Source organism: Sus scrofa, chromosome 1 (genome assembly GCF_000003025.6).
Source record: "Sus scrofa isolate TJ Tabasco breed Duroc chromosome 1, Sscrofa11.1, whole genome shotgun sequence".
In the NCBI taxonomy this organism is placed as follows: Eukaryota; Metazoa; Chordata; class Mammalia; order Artiodactyla; family Suidae; genus Sus; species Sus scrofa.
Genome location: NC_010443.5, coordinates 188,464,638 through 188,477,727, shown reverse-complemented (window position 1 = coordinate 188,477,727; position 13,090 = coordinate 188,464,638). Strand labels below are relative to the sequence as shown.

General features: G+C 41.8%; 1 protein-coding gene across 3 annotated transcripts in view; it reads right to left on the bottom strand.

The window, feature by feature from the left end:
- DAAM1 (dishevelled associated activator of morphogenesis 1) overlaps positions 1-13,090 on the bottom strand; it is a 175,760-nt gene that overhangs the window by 33,367 nt on the left and 129,303 nt on the right. For all 3 annotated transcript variants that reach the window (XM_021102686.1, XM_021102694.1, XM_021102688.1), the window contains exons 7-15: positions 12,313-12,423; positions 12,092-12,195; positions 10,911-10,977; positions 10,586-10,703; positions 10,011-10,149; positions 9,675-9,733; positions 7,792-7,979; positions 6,995-7,291; positions 6,581-6,688 (exon numbers count right to left, since the gene is read on the bottom strand). In XM_021102686.1, coding sequence (XP_020958345.1) covers positions 6,581-6,688; positions 6,995-7,291; positions 7,792-7,979; positions 9,675-9,733; positions 10,011-10,149; positions 10,586-10,703; positions 10,911-10,977; positions 12,092-12,195; positions 12,313-12,423 — 1,191 coding nt within the window. The remainder of the gene's footprint in view (positions 1-6,580; positions 6,689-6,994; positions 7,292-7,791; positions 7,980-9,674; positions 9,734-10,010; positions 10,150-10,585; positions 10,704-10,910; positions 10,978-12,091; positions 12,196-12,312; positions 12,424-13,090) is intronic.

The window sequence follows — 13,090 nt, the reverse complement described above, 5'->3', positions numbered from 1 at the left end:
GTGAAAGGAGAAGACACCATGTGAAATTCAGAAAAGAAAGGACTTAAAACACTGGAGGGGTGAAAGGAACAAATCCTAGAAAGGGTCACTGGGCTCTGTTTATTCAATATGATGATTTTTCACTTGAAGCAGGAACCTATCAACTGGTTCCATCAACTTGAGAGAACTATTCTCAGTGTCATGTACTAGCAGCACAATACGCCTTATTTATTTATTTATTTATTGGCTGGGGCCGGGGGAGGGGGGGGACAAGGGTGTGCTGGAATAATCTCTGATCCTCTCATTCATAAGAAAGGATTAAGAAAAGACAAAAGACAAGTTCAACAATATAGGTCAGTAATATCAGCCCTCAATACCCCTCCAGAGCCCAAACAATGCCTGTTGGTGCTCTGGGTAGGTCTGAAGAAAAAGACAGAACTTGCAATTAAGAGACAATAAGTGATTCATGTGCTGTGCAGCCACTGGTAGTTGTGTCCCAACTGCCTCCGGACTGTTCACACGTACCAGGTCAACAGCCTCTGTTTGAAACAGTTCACAGAAGAGACTTGGCATGAAGAAGGGAAAGAGGAGAAAGTAACTGACAGGCCATAAGAAAGTTACAGCTGTCTTTGCATATTTTTGCCATGATGGAATGAAAAAAACTTCGGTGTGCAAAACACACCCTGGCTTTTGGGCCAACCATTTGCACAACCAGCATTTATTCAGCAGATTCCTGATGGCCCTGCCTATCCTGGCTGTGCTGCCAACACCAGTCTTACACAGATGAGCTGTTTCACATCACTCTTCGAGGGGGAAACTGTATCCCCCGCCTTGCTCCTCCCATATGAGAAGCGATGACTTTTCTGGAATGGCATTTAAAAAATAAATTGATGACGACAAGGAAACTGTCTTCTTCTCTAATGTCACAGTTTTCTTTTGTCCCTGTTTTAACTGTTAATTTTTCTACTCTGAAACTCCTTGGGACTCTTTCAGTGTAAAAGCAGTTTCTCCTTTCAAGGGCAGAAGAACACTTTGGTGACGTGAACTCCATGAGGTCATCCTACCCACATGCTTTTCTCTGTTCAAGAGATAAGTTGCACGTTGAATCAGCCCCTGCTCTCCCTGCCTGGCCTTCAAAGAAGAAACCTCTATGAAGGTCTCTGGCAACTCATTCTCCCTAAGTTTCCACCATCAGGAAATGAAGACTTCTGACCTCCACCGTAGTGGGCTATGGAATCGGACAACCAGCATGTACTAGGGATGTGACTTGGGGCTCAGTTTCACCATCTGTAAAATGAAGTGAACAACTGGATTATTATCGTGAGGATTACATAGGATGGTGCCTGCAAAGCATTTTATACAGTACCTGTCACATATTTATGAGCTCAACAAATTACAGTTATTATATTGAGCCATCATATGTTACAATTATTGTATCTTTCAAGCTGATGATCAAGTCCATTTATCATCTATTGCTCTGCTTTTCAGCTGAGTTGAAGAACAGCTGGTCAAGGTCTCCTACTTGTAACCAGCAGCTACAATAAGGGTAACAGTTAACAGCCAAGAAAATTATCTTTTGAGAGAAGAGGATGCGGAATGCCATGGGCAAGTTTGGTTAATTGGAGGTCTTGAGATTCCCCTTCTTTAAGAGACCTTTAATCAGCACATTTTAAATAAAATCACAAAGCTTATTTGATGGGGAATGTTAAAAATAACAATGTGTCCACGCCTATTTCAAATAAGTTAACATTCTTTTTGAAGCTTTAAATTATTTCACTAATTGGCTGGGCCAAACATGATAGAATTGTCTACATTTGGCTCCACCTAACAGGATGTCTGATTTTTCCACATGATTTTTAGTGTAGGGCTTAGCGTTTGGAAAATAAAAAGGAAGTTGGGGCTTGCATTTTCATGAGCCAGTGCTGATGATTCCTATAGATAGGATTCTACCATGAAATAGTGACTCAATGTTTCATAGAGAATGATAACCTTTATGTGGATGGTTCTTAGGCTTTTTGAGGTTGAGAATTGTCTGTAAACCTGATAAAAGCTGGAGATCCCTCTCCAGAGAAACACACACACTCATATTTATATAAAACCCTGTATTTAATGAACTCTTACCATGTAGTCCAGTTATAGAAGTTCTACCTTCTACTATGGTCCTAAGAAAAACAACTATTTACAATTTTCTCTTCTGCCTTCATGGGCCATGGCTAAGGACCAAGCTCATTGAAATCATTATCCTAGGAGTTCCCGTTGTGGCTCAGTGGTTAACGAAACCGACTAAGAACCATAAGGTTGCGGGTTCGATCCCTGGCCTCACTCAGTGGGTTAAGGATCCGGCATTGCCGTGAGCTGTGGTGTAGGCTACAGATGTGGCTTGGATCCCGCATCTCTGTGGCTGTGGTGTAGGCTGGCAACTACTGCTCCGATTGGACCCCTAAGCCTGGGAACCTCCACCGGCCTTGGGTGTGGCCCTCAAAAGACAAAAAAAAAAAAAAAAAAAAAAAAAATCAATATCCTAAATCATATAAATTCAATGTAAAAAATATACAGAATAACAAGAAAGTAAAAGGAACAAAAAAGGAAAATTCTTTGACCATTTATAAAAAAAAATCAGAAGATACTCGTGAATATTCCAGATGGAGACCCAAGAACGACGTGTATATTACATGTTAGCAGGAGGGTCAGATTCTGGAGGCTGGGATAGGAGTTATCCTTTGTTCCCTAAGTCAGAGCAGAGAGGCTTTGAAATGTTATACTCTGTGCTGATACAGGACCTGTAAAGAAGGGGTGTCCCCAGGCAAAGCACATGGAAGAGGGCTGGAGATGGTCTGCTGGTCCACTGTTGCTCCCAAGATAGGACTCCCTTTAAGTAAATGTAGCACCTTTACTTCATTTTCCCTCTGTCAACTGCGTGGATAGGGACAATGAATTTATGACGTCCCAAGATAAAAACTTCCCACAAAACGAAGGTGGTTATTGCTTAACTGTATCCGAAACAGTACTACTGTGCAATGTGCTACATTATGTATTAAAATAAGCCTTTTCTGGCTGGTCTGGAAATCATGTATACTATTATTTCAGTGAGAAAAAGAGGTTCTGAGATTCAAGAAATTGACTTTCAAATGAACTTTGCGAATGAGAATTGGGGAATAACTGCACGCTCTTAAATTGCATTTCATGTGGCATGTAAGCTTACACAATCAGCTCTGCACACCTTTGATATCTACACTGGAAAACAAATCCTGACTAGAAATGGTCTTGTTCTTAAAGCTGGAGTTAAGGAAAATCCTTTACAAAGCCTAACCTTCACAATGAATAAGACCATGGTGTAAGGACAAAGTGAAACTGAGAATTACGCTCCTTGTAGACCTATATGGACACTGAATACACACTGAACCATATTTTATTATCTATGACACAGGAATAAGATTCACTTCAAAGAGGTGGTGTGAGGATTAATTATATGAATAAATGAGTGTAAGAGTTCCTTGAGTGCTCACTTTTAGGATTGATGAGATTGGGAACTGTGTATATGGTACTTGGCACCAAAAATGTAATGGATACTTAATATTGATTATCATCTCGTAAATCTGTATTATGCTTAGCGACAGATTTTCCTCACCTCTGCTTTTATACTGAAAGTTGCACTGTAGACCTGTGCAATAGTTTAACACAGCTGTATCCTCTAGAGTTCTTCATGTGCAAAGCAGACAGTATTAATATCTGTTGTTTTGAATGACTGAATATTTCTCAAATCAACAGGTGTGTACACTTGTTTACATCAGATCTCCCCTAAATGTCATTAATCAGTGCTCACCTGTATTATACTAATCTGAAGCTTGAGATTTTTTTCAAAATCTTACTCTGTGTAGTGTTCCTATTGCACACATGCAAACAGTGGTATTCATGTGTTCTTTGCCTCTCTGAGAAATTTACGTGGCCACACAATTGGCTGAAATCCAGAGAGGTTGACTAGGGCCTTTATAGTGCTGGAGAGAAGAAAGAGGATAGGAAAAATGGTACCCAGTATTCATTTGGGAGAAGGAAAGAGAGCAGCTCAGGTGTGACAATGATCGCTGCCAAGATGAGAGTGAAAATGCATAGGTCATGACATTGCCGTTAGTTATGAAACGGGGGACACTCAGCAACAGGCACCCTCTCTCCTTTATATTATGTGTTCCCCCTAGAATGTCTTCATCTTTCGATTTTCTGCCTCTCAACACTCAGTAAATTCAATGGAATGGCTCAAATTAACTTCATTTGGGAAACACACTTATGGTTTAAGAACTCTCACCTCACATTCTTACACCAAGTGGGGAAACGTACTTGAATCAAGCTGAGCAGGTATGTTGAAATTTTTTTCCGCGAAGTGTTATTGGAAATGTCACAAGCGATTCTACTTACCAGTCTATTACTTAGCATTAAGTACAACTGAAATGTTCTGGTCTATCCTGACTGGCAGGACTACTGATTATTTAAAACAGCAGTTGGTTGCTAGGAGACAGTTACCCAATTGCTAGGCTTTCTGCAACCCCATCTCCCAGAGCTCTTGAGAACTGTCCACATATTTTTCCCAGAGCATTTTGGCAGCATCCTTCTGCACCTTCTGCTGTAAGCCAGTTAATTATGAATCTTGTAAACTTGGCTCTTTCAACCACCTGCCTTCATAATAAATGCAATCCACAAGCTCAGACTTGAATAGCATCGTTTGGAATAACTGCTGTTCTCCCTAACTTTTATTTACTTCTCTAAGTTCCCCAAACCTTCATTTTAGGCAACTAAAACAGACCACTACAAGTGACTGAAATGGAGGTAGGATGTCAATGGGATGTGTAATGAGGTCAGAAGATTATTTGAATCTGCCAGGAAATGTCCTACTTCGTGTTAAGGCCCAGAGGAAACCTTCCTGGGACAGTGAAGAGAGAGAGGAGGCCTGGTGCGGCCACCCAGGAATAAGCGTGGACCAAGCATCTGCCTTGCAAGAGTTCTCAACACATCCTTTGTGTGTCCTTTGAAAGATAAGGTGTCCTGATTTCAGGTGGGCAATGTTTTATCTTCTTTTTCTTTATTATCCTTTATTTAACGTGTGTAACATTTCTCAAGTTGGCCTTCATACTTTTGGGGGAACCCAGCTGAGAGCTCCTATTTTACAGTCATGCTGCCATAGCAGGCAACCGCTTGCATTTCTGTAGTTTATTAAAATAAAGGGCACCGCATACATGTTCCCTCATAAGTGAAAATATTCCAGCTAAAGACATACTACTTTTTCTATTCAATGTTGGTTGCATCAAAGGCCATTTTGAAAAAGAAAACCCTCTGCTTTTGTTTCTCGTCAGTCTCACTCCATCTTCCCCCTCGGTGCTTGGCAGTTCTGTTCCGAGACACTCTTTCTTGGGAAGCAGGCCAAGCCGAAGCAGACTAGGAAGTCTGCTGCTTGTCTGAGGATGCTCCACCCTGGGCATGATTCACGTGGGAGTTAAGGGCCTCCCAGCAAAGCCCAAGGAAAGCCCCTGCGCAGATGCCCGGCATCCGCCTGTTCCTGTTTAAGACACACTCTGCTCTCATTATTTCTCTCTCTCGGTCACCTTAGACCCTTTCTCCTTACACTCTGGGACTTGCTGTTTTCCCTTCCCAGGTCTCCAGTTGGCTGTTTAGGAACCTCACGCCACCTCTTCCGTGTTCTTCTGGGACCCTCTGCACGGAGCCACCTTGCTGTGAACTCTAAGAAGCCCTCTTGAGGAATGACTCACCACGCAGACATGACCGGGGTTCATTCAGAGAGTGACGCTGACCTCTCGCCCATGTCAGCAAGGACCAAATCACACGTTTTCACAACTATCACATTGCTCACTTTTTAGAAGCTCCTCGGGTCCTGTTTGTCCCATTGCCACTCCCACACTGGCTCAGCCTTCATAGCCCTACTTCTGAGTCGCTCAATCATGCTCATGACATAAATTAAAAACTTTTCTCTGGGCTCTATCTAGCTGCCAAATTACAGTCATCTCCCAACCCCCATACTTCTAAAGGTCCCATCTATTTCAAAACACAGTCCTTCTGACAATAACCATCTGATGTATATATGTGTGTGTGTATAGTTGCATATATACATATATATATATCATACATATATGGATATATATATATATATATCATACATATATAGTCAGATATAACTAAAATAGTCTTAGAAACAAATACTGTGAGGAGGCCACACCACAAGTTAGGTAACTCTCCCACTAATATTTTTACCTGGTGACCCCTTTGACTAAGCACAAGTGACAATAAGATTCAGAACTCCTTCCACCAATGAAGTCAAGGATGTGGACACACACCAAGGTATGAAGCTCCCTAACAAGGAACTGAAATACCTTTAACACGCACATGCACACACACACCACACACACACACACAGATAGGCACCTAGACACACATGCAGACTCACGCACCATGCTCTTTGCAGGAAGATAGCAGGGTAGACCAAACAGCCTAGAATTAAGATGCTTATCATATCACGGTTATGGTAGATGGCCCAGGGATCGTGTACAGGAACATGAATTTTTAATTATTTTAGCATCTGGAGGGCACATGCTATTACCTGCTGTCTTTGGTAAGCTGAGAAAGTTCTTTCCAGGTCTTCAAGATCTAGAATTTTGAAGACTTTTGTATCATCAATTTCAGTCCATACTGTTCCTTCCAATTTGTTCTGCAAACAACAAGTTAATAAATGCTGGGGTTTACAGTCAGACACAAAAAGAACAGATGTTGCTCTTTTTTAAAAAGTGCCATAATCCCCAATGTTTCACTCTACCAGATGCTCAGAATGAGCTGGCTTCAAATAATGTGTTATTTATTTCAGAAGCTTTATGACTTAAATATCTGAGCAGTGAGAACCCCGAGACCATACTAGAAAATGAAATCGCTAGACAGCCAGGCATGTGCCCCTGTCAGGGACAACACAGTGGACTGTGAATGCCAGCCGTTAGTGGGAAAGCTGGACCACATGGCTCACCTCAGGCAGCTTCGACCAGTTGAAGGATTTCAGGGCATTTGTGGGCTGAGGAATGTTCTTCTTCTTGAGTGCCAGACCCAGTGGAGCACCAGGAGGTGGCATGATACCCCCCAGGGGAGGCGGCCCTGGGGGAGGAGGGGGGCCCCCTGGAGGGAGGGGAGGGGGCGGAGGAGGAGGCATCCCTGGCAGAGGTGGGGGTGGGGGGGGAGGGAGGAGAGACCCCGGAGTAGAAGAAGGAAAGGGTCCCCCGGGGGCTCCAGGCGAGGCTCCGCCTGGGACTGCAGCACAGACAGCTCTCTGAAATAAAAATAGGAAAAGAAGATCAATGGAAGAAGCAAACTTACTGGATGACACTGAGGGTCTGCAACTTTGCCTAACATGTATATCATAGAGAAGGTCATGCATCTGAGAGTGTGGGTTTAAAGGGGCAGTAAGTTGAAGGGACTTGTGTGGGGCAGGCACTCCAGTGCTTGTCTGGAAAGGGCTCGCATGTCGCTCACTTCTGGAGCCACCCTACAGTTTGGTTTTCATGAAATCAGTGCTTGTTTTCAGAGTTAACAGGGTTTCCTTGCCCATGTGAGAGGATCTGATTGTAGAACACACACCACAACTGCCTCTGCTGCCTAAGGAGTGCGGCAAACCAAGGGCGCAGGTGCTAAGCCCCTGGGATGGGTCAGGAGATGCTCAGGCTTTACTCCGCCTGGCAGGACTGTTTACTCAAGGATGGGGCTCCAGAATAAGTGAGGCCCCGCAGCTGCCTGGTGACAGGGGACCCGGCCTGGGGTCCGCAGCCTCACCCTGCTGAGCTCGTGGAGCTGGGCCGTGAGGTCTGCCACCTGCTGCTTCACTTGCTTGTGCTCTGTGGTCTCCTTCTCAAGCTTCTCTTTCATTTTATTTAAGGTCTGCATCATCTCCTCCTTCTCCTGGGTCTTGGCATCACATTCTCGTTCTTTCTTTTCCAATTTCTGTTGCAACTCATTGTGCTCTACATGTGAAAACAATTGGACATAAAAATGGGGAGCTCTTCAAAGCTGAAGCATTTTCTCTGAACAGAAAATTGACTGAGAGTGAGTGTGAGACTCTTTATTAGATAAACATTCCTCTGCTTTAACAAAAGGAGCAATTTGTGGGCTTAGTGGCACTGGTGCTCAGAGGGGCTTCAGATAAACAACTTTTATCAACTACAATCTGTAAAGGCTGAAGAGGCTCTCCAGTCAGTCTAGAGCAATGCTCTGTGGAGGTGAATGGTGCCTGTTTGGCATTTAATTCAGAACCTTGTCCTAGACACAGCCCTTTAGTCCCACTAGGGAAAATGAATATTATCAGGGCCTCTTTCCACCAATTAGAAATGAGAATGAGGAGTTGCTGTTGTGGCTCAGCAGTAATGAACCCGACTAGTATCCATGAGGATGCAGGTTTGATCCCTGGCCTTGCTCAGTGGGTTATGGATCTGGTGTTGCTGTTAGCTGTGGTGTAGGTTACAAATGCGGCTTGGATCCCGAGTTGCTGTGACGTAGGCTGGCAGCTGCAGTTCCAATTCGACTGACCCTAAGTACCCCCTTCAACTTGTACATCTGAGCTTCCACATTCTGGGATATATTCCTACAGTACCACTCACTGTCCCCCTTCTTAGGTATAATCTCTCTTTATCCTAACTTTTAGTTGCTGTCTCTATTCTTCCTATAGCAGTTTCTGGAATTTATTTATAAAAATGTATGTGCAACCTCACTTCTTTGAGAGCAACCTGAATTCATATGAAGAACTCAGAACATCACACTTGGTATTTTCCCCTATCAGTGGCGAGCCTGCTTTTCTGCTCAACAGAAAAGGACAAAATGTGATGAGAGGAAAGGAAATGCTTCAGCATCTCTTGGACCTTCTTTTCAACACACTGAAGGTGGGGGTGAGTGCTCTTGTATTTCACTGGCTGTGACTGTATCACTTGGACAGGGAAGAGGAAGTCAGTTCAGCAGCCCAGTGAAAGAGCAGTGGCTAGAGTATGCTTGTTTTCTCGATGGGTCCAACTTTAATTGCTAATATTTTTAAGGAGGGGAAAAGTTACATCCATTCTGTGAGTGGCTGGCCTAATGATGGGCATAAATGACCCCCTATGTGATCTGATGCTGAGTGTTGCTACCAAAGACATACTGAGATACTCACCAAGCTCTGGCCTATTAATATTCCATAACACATCCATCTACAACGGTCAGTGATTATCTTCATGAATTCTCTTTTTATAACTGGAGCCAAACTAAGGTCACAGGGAGAACTGGATCACTAAAACCAAGAGGCCTATACTTCTCTTTTAAAATTCTGGGTTCTCCCTGGGGTCCCTTATTATATTTCTTAAAACCCAGTGTGCTCTAAAAGTTATGGGGAAGGTTGGGATGAATGGTAGTTAAGAAAATTTGAAGTAATGGATACGGAACAGCAAATGTTTCCAAAAAATTTACATGGTTATAATAAAATGAGGAAATATTTGGGAATCAGCGTGACAACTAAGATGGTTTGATTCAAGAAAAACCAGGCTAAGTGCCCTGAAGACATGGAGGGGAAAGACTGTTTATGCACCAAAGTAAAAAAGTAAGAAGATTCAATGCAGCTTTCTAAAATATACAGTAAGGAGAGTTGTCCAATAACCAATAACATGGCTTCTTCTCATCAGGACCTCATCATTTACCTTTTCTCATTTTTTCCGCTTGTTCTTTCCACTGCTTCACTTCATTTTCATTAACCAACCTGTATAATAGTTAAAGGAGCATTCATTACAAAAAGCACAAAGACCCACTGCTAAATGCATGCTTTCTGGGTACAAAAATTGTTTACTGCAGAGAAAATCCTCAGCATGCTTGAAACCCATTTTGAACCCAGATGTTATGTAGATATATGACATGCATACGTATAGGAACTCAAGGGTGACCTCTAGAACATTTCAGTTCTCCCACTTGCTATTTTGAAATAAATGTCCTACATTGTCACTATTATCTCAAGGGCTGCCAAATAAGAAGAAACTTACATCCGGACGACATTCTTAATATTAAAGTTTTCCAAAGGCGTGGAGTCAGGGTCTTGACCTTTGTCGTTCTGAATAACTATTTGCTGTATAATTCTATCCAGCAGTAGCCAGTACTGAACGGTGTTGCCACTTCTCTTGTCTAAAAAAAAAAGAAAAGAATGGTGGAAATACTTCAAGTGGTTTCTAAACTTGGATGAGCATTTTTCAACAGTGGTCATCCACCAGAGCCACAGAACCAGAGAGATGTTTGCAACATCTGCACCACCCCTTCCCAAAATTTCTGAAATTCTGACAGGCAATGATCATTTATATGATTGAGGGGCATTTTCTACCCCTTTCTAAATGTACTGTAAGGCATATATTTATTTTTAAAATCAAAGTGAGTTATAATTCATGTCATTTTGAGAACTTCACAACACCCCTTAAGCTGTGTGGAGACACACTGGGCTGTCACAAAACCAAGGTCGGGAATGCCTGGTGTGCACCCAACCTAGTCCACACTCTTCAGAAGACAGAGGCCTTTGGCTGATGTCTAAATGTTCACAGACACTCAGGTAAGTCACATATACACTCACAAGGCATTTGGAGGCAGTGGTGCAGGATGGACATGAAGTGAGGGTAAGCTTCACTGTGGGTCAGCCTCTTCCTGGTCAGCTCAAACATCTGAGTAGCACTTTTTGTGTCTATGTGAACCTGTTTCATATGAAAAAGAAATCCAAGTCCAACATCCAAGTTCATCAATTTCTACAAGGTAAGGTAAACAAATCCAAGGCAATCTAGCCACTTAGCAAAACAGAAATTTGATTTTGCTCTGGTTATATGTCAACGCTATGACACACATTACAACAGGGAAATCTATGAACTGCTGAGTCAAATCAAAATAATTGTAAGCATACATACCAGTTCAAATCTTTTGGCAAATTCTAGTTCATCTTCATTTCGGAGCATTTCAAAAAAATCTAAATGCCTGAAAGTCAGTTAAAGAAAAGCTATTAAAAGTAGAACATCCTACAAACACAGGCACATGGGAATCAGGACATTAATACTATGGCCTTTCCTAAATTTTCAGATACTTCTAAAAGAAATAAGACAACAAAATCTGAATGCCTTCCCTTAACCATGTTCTATCATCTAAATGAAATGAGATCACTACAAGAGACAAAAAGCCTAGGATGCCTAGCACATAGAGGCCAAGGCATAAAGGTTTATCAAATCCCAAAATAATCAAATCCAGGTTCTACTCCCAGAATCTATAGAATGAAAACCCGATATAACTAACTTGACTGACCACTCAACTAAAGATTACAAAACAAATGTTCATGCCATTCACTTATTCATTCAAATATTTATTGAATATTGACACCAGGGATGATGAGTTCTGTGAAGATAAATACATCAGGGTAGAGGGAATAGAGATGATGGGAGGTGAGGTGAGGAAGGTGAACACCAAGGTTGGAAAAGGTGTCTCTGTAGGGAACAAGTCATCTGGACATCTTTGGGAAGATCTTTTAATGCTGAAGAAATAGGTGCAAAGGCCTTGGGGCAAGGGTATTTTGACATGTTCATGGAATATCAAGGAGAAGAGCATGGTGGAGTGTGTGCATGAGGGGGAAGAGTAGTAAAAGGCAAGATCTGAGAGCTGGGAGGATATGTTAGAAATTGTAAAATGACTGCAGACAAGAGCAAATGAACAGGAAAGTGGAAATTAACATTCAGAGATTGTCTATCAAAGGTGCCCAGTGATTCCACATGGTTTACAGTCAACTTTCTTAACAGCTCTGAAAGAGAGCAACAAACAGCAGCATCATTATTTCTTCAGGAATAAAACCAGTAAAGTTCAGAAAAATTGAGTAACTTGACCAAAATACACAGCAAGGAAGTGGCAGGACAAGGATATGGATTCAAGTCTAAAGTCAAAACTACACAAGTTCCCTAAGCAATGTGCTGCTTCTTCCATTGAGAGAAGCCTTACTATAAAAACATCTATTAGCCGGCAACATTTTGGTTCAAGTTCCTTAGGTCACAAGTAGTTCACAGACGGACTCTATACACACAGCAAAAGCATGAACAGTCTGACTTACCTATCTAATGTTGAATTTTCATGTTCCCTTAATTTATCTATTACAGGTTGAATTCCCAACATCAGAAATTCATAGCGAAGATGAAGTCTAAAGTCCAAACTTTCCTGAAAGTAAAAGGGTGATGAGTACATATATAGGCTCTTTAGACTAGATAATCTGTAATCTTTTAAAATTATTCTTTAATAATGTATATTTTAAATTGAGGTACAGGAGGCTCTTACCACTCCTGCGCCTTGGCTTAGCACTGCATTGATGAAGGACATGATGGCAGTCTTGAGGCTCACTTCATCTCGATACCGCCCCGTGCTTTTATCCAGGTCATTAATTAACGTCTACCAAGGATGCAAGCGTGAAAACAAAGGGCTGAATATAATTGCTTACCTTACACTCATTTTATTCAGAACTTAATTTTTAAAAACTCATGTTTAATCACTGATCCATAGAAAGCTAGCTTTTCCCCTTAAGATTAGTCCTAAAAACTTTGCTTTCAAAATTCTTACATCATCTATGTTCAAATATACAATTAAACAAAGTACAAATGACTGTGCTTGGTTAATTCTGCTTGCTTTTTATATTTGAGTAGAAATATGGTGACATACTGTCACTGTTTATATAGATCCTAAATCAAGAATGGCAAGTCATAAAATTTTTAGGGATCGCCCATTTAGTGGATCAAAAAGCGTATAATATAATGCGTAGGAAGCAGGGCTATGTTTTTAAATTCAGAACAGTGATCTCCCCTCATCCTCAGGGGGTATGTCCCAGGATCCCCAGTGGACGCCTGAAACCATGGATAGTACTGAACCCTATATACACTTCTACAGAGACTATGTTTTCCCTATATGAACCGCTGAATGCTGTGTACAGTGTGGCTACACTAGACAAAAGGATGATTCACATCCTGGGAGGGACTGAGCAGGATGGCCTGAGATTTCATCATGTTATTCAGACCAGCTGCACAGTTTAAAATTTCTGGAATTTTCTGTTTAATATTTTTAC